This window comes from Suncus etruscus, chromosome 9 (assembly GCF_024139225.1).
Source record: "Suncus etruscus isolate mSunEtr1 chromosome 9, mSunEtr1.pri.cur, whole genome shotgun sequence".
NCBI classification, from domain to species: domain Eukaryota; kingdom Metazoa; phylum Chordata; class Mammalia; order Eulipotyphla; family Soricidae; genus Suncus; species Suncus etruscus.
Genome location: NC_064856.1, coordinates 99,119,019 through 99,128,585, shown reverse-complemented (window position 1 = coordinate 99,128,585; position 9,567 = coordinate 99,119,019). Strand labels below are relative to the sequence as shown.

The 9,567-nt window shown below is 32.6% G+C and overlaps 1 protein-coding gene across 1 annotated transcript; it reads right to left on the bottom strand.

The window, feature by feature from the left end:
• Window positions 1-4,562: 4,562 nt before the first annotated feature.
• Window positions 4,563-5,498, bottom strand: LOC126017764 (olfactory receptor 5L1-like). The gene has a single exon (XM_049779818.1). The coding sequence runs from the start codon at window positions 5,496-5,498 to the stop codon at window positions 4,563-4,565; it is 936 nt and encodes a 311-aa protein (XP_049635775.1).
• Window positions 5,499-9,567: the final 4,069 nt, after the last annotated feature.

Here is a 9,567-nt window from a genome sequence, read left to right as displayed (position 1 = left end):
AAAAAAAGAATTCAAACAGGGAAATTTACCTAGAAAATTCCTTATTAATATATTGAGCCTGTTCTTCTAGGATAGTAAAATGAAGTTAGTTTATAGAACAATGAAAATATAAATAATTCACTGCACTTATACTGAAGGGATATTACAAACCAACTCAGAGACAAATTAATTCTCAGACTTAATGCAATAATTAGGGAGTCCCTTTACACGCATAAACTTATATTCAATATATAAGTGGTTCTAAAGAGGAAGAAGGGAAAATTAAAAAGAAGAAAAGGCATGAGAATAAGAAAGAGAAGAAAGAGAACTTTGAGGGAAGGACCAGGAATGATACTCCGGGCTCTTTTTAGCACTTACTCCTAGTTCTGTGTTCTGGAATCACTCTTAGATGCAGCAGGGGACCACATGGGATGTCAGGGATTGAACTCTGCTTGTCCATGTATGAGGTAAACATCCTTCCCATTGTATTACTGACCCTGACCCAGAAATATTTTTATTACTGTATTTTCTATACACATATGTGTGATGCTGCAGGAGAATTTGTCACTAATGTCAATATCTAAGGTTAAAATTTAACAGCAATTTAAATAATAAGTACAAAAAACATTGACATATATTAAAATATTCTCCAATTAGAAAAAATTGGAGTTAGACACCAAAAAGAATATTGACTGATAAAGTGCATATCCTCTCATTTTTACCTTACAAGGCATAATCTTTGGGACAAACCTGACTCATCAGCATTTTGACCCTTTTGCTGTAAATAGTTTGATGCGAGTAGTACACAGCTATAGCTTTATAAAATAATTTATACTCTGGGGAAATGGACTATCAGCAGTTCAAATCGAGATGAAATCTCTATAGTTTAAAAACTAATAATACATTTGAAATAAAACTGAATAATAATTAGTCTCTATAGAATATGATCAGGAGCTGTTTCAATATTCTCATGGGTAAAACGATTTAGAAACAAACATGTCACTTGTAGATTTTATTAGACATTCCATTATTACATTCATTTACCATAAGTATGGATCAATGAAACATTGCCATTATGGCAGGTTATTAATAATTCTATGTCTTCTTCCTTTCTGATAACATTTACAACACACATTTTTCCACAGCATGCGGTTTCTAGTGCCATATAAGAACTTCTTCAAAAACTATAGTGGAAACTAATATACAGATCAAGAAAATGTAGAATAGTTTTCTCCCAATGAACATTTTCTTTGCTAAGAATTAAATCTAACTTTTATACAAGTATTAACTATTTTCAACATAACCTTTTTTTGGAAAGCCTATATTATTCTTATTTTGGCAGGAAATGATGTGGCTCTGCTATTATATTAAAATTTAATTAGGGGGGGTGGAGTGTGGCGCTAAGGTGTCTGCCTTGCTCCCATTAGCTTAGTCCACTGTTTGATCACCCAGCATCAATATATTCCCCAAAGTCAGGAGTGATTTCTGAGCACATAGCCAGAAACCTGAGCATCACCAGGTGTGACCAAGAAACCAAAAAAAATTATAACAAAATTAACTTTATGGAACAGATTCCAAATCATTTTATTGTTGTTTTTGTTTTAATTACATATATAATATACATTTACTTATATATACATATATGTGTGTATGTGTGTGTTTCCCCATGGGGAGTGAATATATATTAAAATATCTCCATAAGCTGTATTTTCCCTTAAACATATTCAGTGTTGGAAACCTCAAATAGAATTTTTTTTATATTTTAGTGTTTGTTTGGGAACAACATCCTGTCATTCTCAGGGTTTACTCCTGAATGTTCACTACGGGATCACTTTTAGTGGTTCTCCAGAGGTGTCTAGGATTGAAACTAGGTCAGCCACTTGTGTGGTAAGTGTCTTCCCATTTGTTTGTGTTGTTATAATTTGGAGCCACACACAGTATCTTGGACATTATTTATGCCTCTGTACTCAAAAACCACTATGGCATGCTCAGGGGGCTATGTAAGATATAGGAGTCCAACCTTGGTTGGACTGCCTACAAGACAGTGCCTTAGCCATTGTACTATTTCTCTAGCTCAGTGCTGTGTCAATGTACTACTTATATGGGCTCTAGAACCATCTTACTGATTTATTATAAATCATGTTCTTGTTATGTCTTTGCAAAGTTTGTCATGGAATTCTACTTTGTGGATCCCTAAATACACAGAGGAACTCTCTGAATACACAGAGGAACTCTCCTTATTTTACATTTTCCAAAGAAGTATTAATAAAGTCCATTCTGATATTCAAAACTATCATAATATGATTCTAGTATAGGTTTTGCAGAAACATCTAATTCAAAGGAGATATTCTAGTTATCCACCTTCATATTCTTTCATAATTAATTAAAAAATAGATGCATGCATGGAAAACAACTCCTAAGAACACTTATAAAATTTCTACCTAATAACTTTAGATAGATTGACTACTATCTTGATGAAGCAGACTAAAATTTACTGTAGTCAATTTTCCATATGAGTAACTAAATATTTATATTGACTAGTACATTCTAGACAAAAATATAAAATTTGAAAATTATGCTTTTTTAATTTCTAATATTCCTAGAAACAAGAGAAAATTTGAAATCTCCTTCACATTTTATCTTCCACTAAAACTCTTTTAGGAGATAAATGAGAATCCTCAATGTAGCAAACTTTTATTAATGTAAGCATGCATTCAATATGAAAATATTTTTATTGTTTTCCTTGTCACATTCTTGAGAATTTTATTTCTCAGAATGTTGATAAAGTATTCAACCTAAGGAATTACAAAGAGAATTATGACTGTGCACCAAGTTTTAGCAACTGAACATGCCAGGAGAGGATATTGCTGTGGAAGATAGTGATGTCCATCAAGTATGAAACACAGCTGGAGGAGGCTTTGTGGAGATCATCAGTGATACTCACATTCTGGTGTTACAACAATGAATTTATTTGATTTAAGAATAAACAGAAGGGGGCCAGAGAGATCGCATGGATGTAAGGCGTTCACTTTGCATGTTTAAGGTTGGTGGTTCGAATCTCGACATCCCATATGGTCCCCTGAGCCTTCCAGGAGTGATTTGTGAGCATAGAGCCAGGAGTATAATCCCTGAGCACTGCCGGGTGTGACCCCCCCAAAAAAAAGAATAAACAGAAGGATTCACCTCTTTATAGGTAGCAACAAAGAAAAAATAAAGTCTGTATGAGTGAGATATGAATCTGCCCGTGAGAAGGGGATCAGCAAGGAGAATTCAAGAAGTGATTTTATTGGATTCCAAAAATGTCAAGTTTATAGAAGAACATATGACTATGAGGAACGTAATGCATTTCATACATAGATGGTTGTGGACCTCAAAACTCTAGAGTGAAATGGTGCAAATGACCACAAGTTAATATTTTATCTTGTCAAATATAACTAATTCTATACGTAAAAAGCTAGCAAAGCAAAAGAACAACATATGCTTTAAAATGAACAAGTCCTGACTTGTAGTCATCTGTTATAAATCTATTTAAAAATTGCATCTTATTCACTGGAAATTTTTAGTATACGACAGAAAAACCTAAGAAAATTGAGCTAAAATTAAAATACCACTATTTAGAATAATGTAATTTTATTTAATTATAATGTGTGAATCAAGGAAAATAGCAGCTGTACTGTAAAAGACAAAGGTAAACTGTCAATATATCAATAAATAAGTACACTAAATAGAAACTAATTGTAACCAGGCATTGTTTTTACAGTTTGTTCATTATAATTGTTTCTCCAAATATCACTGTGATTCAGCTAGCATTAATATTTGTATTACAATTTCATAACTCTCTGAACCTCAAAAATTAATAAAAATGAAACAATAGAAAACACATAAGAATAAAGAAGTAAACTAAAATATAACAACACATTTTAAAATATGCATTCAAGTGGAAACATATATATAAACAGCATAAATTATGTTATACATTTAATATAGCAGGGATTCAATTTCAAAAGGCACTACACTTTATATCATATATTATCAAAATTTGGATATCAAGAGATTCTCATTATGCTTATTCAATTTTAACAGAAGAATAAATGTATATAAGACTCTATTCCTTAAAGAAAGGATAAAGTATGTCAGATATTAATGTTAGTCAAAATAAAGAGGGTTGTGTACATCATGAGGCATTGACTCATTTACTTATAACTAGAGAAAATCAAATGTAAGTAAATAAAAAAAATCATTCATTGGGTAAGGGTGATAATGCAGGGTTAGGCTATTTGCCTTGTTTAATCAGATTGAGTCCCTAGCATCTCATATGATTACATGAACATCTCAATCTCCAGCAACCTATATGATGCCTCAAGCACTGCCAGGAATTATACCATATTTCAGAGACAGGAGTAACCCCTAAGGTGCCTTGTGTGACACAAAGCCTAAAAAAATAAAAAATAAAAAAAATAAAAAAAATAAACTAAACCTACCTACATCCTATTGTTCTCTGTCCTTTATTATTGTCTTTAGTTCATCCATTCATCCTTCACTAGTATTAATATGAGGGCCCGTGTCTTGCTAATAAATAACCTCTAGGAAAATAACTTGGAGCTCATTACTTTCTTTAAACCTTCTTTCACATCTTTATTCCTTAAACTATAGATTAGGGGATTCAGCATAGGGATCACTACCGTGTAGAACACGGTGGCCACTTTATCAGTATCAGTAGTGTTGCCAGTACTGGGCCTGCAGTAGATGAAAAGGATTGTGCCATGGAAAACCACGATGGCTGTGAGGTGGGAGGCACAGGTTGAGAAGGCTTTGCGCCTTCCCTCTGCAGAGCGCATCCTCAGGATGGTGACAAGAATAAACAAGTAGGAAGTGAATATGATCACAATTGTACTCAGCTCATTAAAAGTGGCCACAATGTACAAGAATAGTTCGTTTATACTGACATCAGAGCAAGCAAGTGATAAGAGCGGGGGTAGATCACAGAAGAAGTGGTTAATCACATTGGATCTATAGGATGTGATTTCAAGAGCTAAACACAAGTGGATCAAAGAACACACCATCCCACAGAAGTAGCAACAAGACACCAGCCCCACACATAGATTCTGAGACATAGCCACAGTGTAGAGCAGTGGGTTACAGATGGCCACAAAACGATCATAAGCCATCACTGCCAGGAGGAAAACCTCAGTGACCACACAGGTGCAAAACAAGTAGAATTGTGTAGCACACCCCAGGAAAGAGATGCCCTTTTCCCCAGTTATGATATTTGCCAACATCTTTGGCACAATCACAGTGGAATAACAGAAATCAACAAAAGACAAATGGCTGAGGAAAAAGTACATTGGAGTGTGAAGTCGAGAGCTGACCCGAATCAATGTGATCATGCCCAGGTTTCCCACGACCGTGACCCCATAGATGAGGAGAAACAGCAGGAAGAGCAAAACTCTTAGCTCTGCAGCATCTGTTAATCCCAGAAGAACAAACTCGGTCACTAAGGTGCAGTTTTTCTCCCCCATGTCCCCACTTACTGGGGTTGAAAATATAAGTTATTATTCCCCATTCTTATCTCCAACACACTTTCTTGTCTGTTTCCTACAAAGATATAAAATAAATATGATAGTTATTTTCCCAAAAAACAGTAAGATAGATTATAATAAAAACTTTACCATATAAACACACAGTTCACAGATGCAATATTTATTTTCATATTCACAATATACAAAATTATTCCTAAACTACCCCATATAATTTAGAGGTTGGAACTTTGTGAGAAACATAATATGTTATTAATTAGATATAATATATTGAAATCCAAGTTAATTCTTTTTCTTGTCAGATTCTTTAATAAATAATATAATTATTAAGATCCCAAAAATGATGAAAAATGCTATCTTTTTCATTTCTTTATGAAATTAAAATTACCTGTTTAAAACTTCAACTTGACTCATCAAAATGAAGTTTTGAATATTTCAGCCTGTAATATTCCCCATGTAAAATTAGCATGTAATTCTTTAGCAGTGGGTCTTTCTATATCAAGCCTTATACTTTGATTTAATACTTGATTATATCTGACATAATTCTTCAGAGTAATTATAATCACCTACTGACAAATGAATTCCCTGCTTTAAATCTATTTGAAAAACTAATAAAATGTGGATGAAAAAGTAATAAAATCGTGCTGAGTTCCAAACTCAAAATTACATTGCATAGTTGATTATGAGAGTGGAATATACAAGGAGTAAAATGAATGGGAGATGTTTCAGCTTTAATTATCAGAATATTCATGAAACATAAACATTAGCTTTTAATTATATTTTAAAACATGCAAAAATAGTCTCTGAATTATCACAATTTTGTGAGAATAGAAATGTGACATTTTAATAAGAAGTTTTTTTCACTTGAGTCCCTTATCATATCGAAATTAAAAAGAGACCAGAACATTCTTTTTTAATAATGGCTTTCCCTTTAACATATATACATGTCTTCTGAGATATTCATTATTTCTAGAGGGAAAAATTGGTATAAAACCCAACATTTCTGACAACACATTTCAGAGGGGGAGGAGGATTCATAGATTATAAAATATAATTTTCAAGGACATAAATATTTTAATTATATTATTTTCTTTATGATTAAAGTGAAATATCTTTTTATAAATGTGGTACTTAGTTTGAAAATATTCCTGTTCCATTCCTCTACATTATAAACAAAAAATACTGATGTCATATTAGAGAGGGGGCTTGCTCTGTATGCACCTGACCTGTGTTTGATCCCTTGTATACCATATGCTATTCTGAACACTTTTAAGTGTAATTCGTGAATACATAGCCTGAAGTAACCCATGTCCTTGGCCAAGTGTGCCTCTCACCCCCAAATTTTTTTGATTACTTCTAAAGAAATCTTTATAAACCATAAGCTAATTTAAATCACAGAGAATATTTGAGACTTTCTTTGCCATCAAAGTACTGCTGCTATCTGGTAGGTAAAGATTTGTGATGTTGCTAAACACTACAGAATACTCAGGAACACCCTTGATGCCCCCACATAACACCCTTGTGCCCATACATAATGAAGACAAAAATTCTGATGCACATGATGTGCATAACATCAAGACATGAAAGCATCACATTATTTGTCCCCAAGTGTTTATAGTATCAAGTTTGAGATAGAAGCTTAGAAGAGGTGAGGTGTACCAAAATGTTTTTACCTAGACTAAAGTAGCTTCTCTCCTTTCCACTACAGACAGATTTCCTCCATCTATGGACCACTTTGAGCCATTCTAAGAGCCTCTCATTGAAGTGTTCACCAGGAGAGTCTCTTTGCTAACTTGACCAGATTTTACATTGCAGTGAGTCTAGATGAAGGAATGTAAGAAGTATGCAAACCAATTTGTTAACATTTATTTCTACTCTGACAATGATAATATCTTTGATTTTGTATTGACTTTATTTTTTAAAAATATATTAACTATTCTAAGATATATTTACCCCATTTTTCTTATAAATTTTACTAGACAAATATAAATTATTTTATAAAGAATTCTCTAAACATGACATTTTTAAACTAATATGGTCAGATGCTATTGTTCATAACATAGTCATTCTTAAAACACACTTAATAGAAATATTTTAAAGATTTTTGAAAAATGTCTAATATTATTCCTCTTCTTTATAATTCAAACTTTAATGCAGAATAGAACAAATTATATGTAAGAAAAAAAATACTCCTCTAATTTCAAGGAAAAGCATTCATATCTAAGTCTCCCAAAATCAGAGTTTGATCTAACCAACATACCTGCAGGATAAGTATTGCCTCTCTTCTTTCTGAAGACATTATCGTGAATATTCTTATATGCTTTATGTTTTGTGTGCCTTGACCCCTTGGGTTTGTGCCTTCACAATCTCTCAAAGCGATGATTAATCTCCATGCTGCAGCAACAAGGGATTATAAAACATTTTCATCAGGGGATTCAAACAATTAACATATTTTATAAATTGAATGAAGCAGTGGTTTAAAATTATCTCAATATAATATTAATATTTAAATTTGACATGATTCTCCTCAAAGTTTGTAATGAATATCAGAGTTCTGCATACTGCTCAAAGCACTGCACTAAGTTATAATCAATCTCATTTGTTATGGTGAGACAGAATAGAGAAGGTGTTCTCCTTGCATATGGACAAACTGGGTTCAACTCCTGTCATCACACTTGATTCCTTGAACCTGCCAAGTGTAGTCTTTGTTAACACAGCCAAGACTAAGGCTTGAACATTGCTTTATGTGACTGCAAGTCAGGAAAAAAAAAGATTATATTATCCTGCTTACTTATAATATATTATGCACAAGATCTTATGCATGAAATCTCCTGGAGAACAGAGCATCTGAAGTCATACCAATACTTATTAACTATCCACAAAGGGTGGAACTATAAACCTACTTTACTATGAAAAATAATAACTGCTAACTTCAACTCTCATATATATCTCAAATGTATATATCATATATATATCAGAGATAATACAAGAGGTGTAAGTAGTTACATATAGCTCATTGTTATGACAAAACTGTATGATGCACTGTGGTATATGCCACTTAGCTAAATATGTGGAGGCAGAACTACTAAAACATAAACAATATCCTTCCTACTCAATATCAAATATTAATAGTTTTGTCTCAAGGTTCTCTTTCCTTTCAATATGGCTTTTCTGACAATATTGTTTTTGTATACAATTCTACTCAAATTGCAGTCTGTAGTATTTTATCTTGAATGTATTCAGCATATAAAAAACTACATGATGTATATAGAAGCAACAGCCAGTTTGAATCCACCCATGTTACATATATGTATATTTAATTTTTATTTATTTCTATGCTTTCTACCAAGAACCTCATACTTCATTTTTCTGAACACTCCCAAAGCAAGAATTTTCTTATCTATTCACATATTTTACATGGATGATTGAGAAGAAAAATATCAAATTACAAAAACAAAACCTAAAAATAACATTAATATTTTTCCATGAAGAATGAAGTTTCACTTAATCATAATACTCAAAAATCCATCAAATTATGGGGCCAGAGAGATAGCACAGCTATAGAGCATTTGCCTTGCAAGCAACCTATCTAGTACAGACAGTGGTTCGAATCTCGGCATCCCATATGGTCCCCCATGCCTGCCAGGAGTGATTTCTGAGCACAGAGCCAGGAGTAATTCCTGAGAGCTGCTAGATGTGACCCCCCAAATAAAACAAAAGGAATCTATCAAATTATATATTATTTATCTTTGATATATTATATCTATACCTATATTGTTCCATGGAAAATAACTAGATATTCATGTTCTTTCATCCATACAGTAGTATCTTGAAAAACAACCCATAATAGTAATTTGCTTAAAATCATCTATACTTTTTCAGTGAACCTTAAAATAGTTGTTTGTGCTGGAGAAGTGATATCAAAAAGACCACAGAAATTTCATAAATAAATTCATTATAAACAATATGTTATGGCATCTAGAAAACCCAATTAAAGAAACCTTTTTTATGTAGCAAGTATATTTGTGAAAATTATTGTATCTCATTTAAG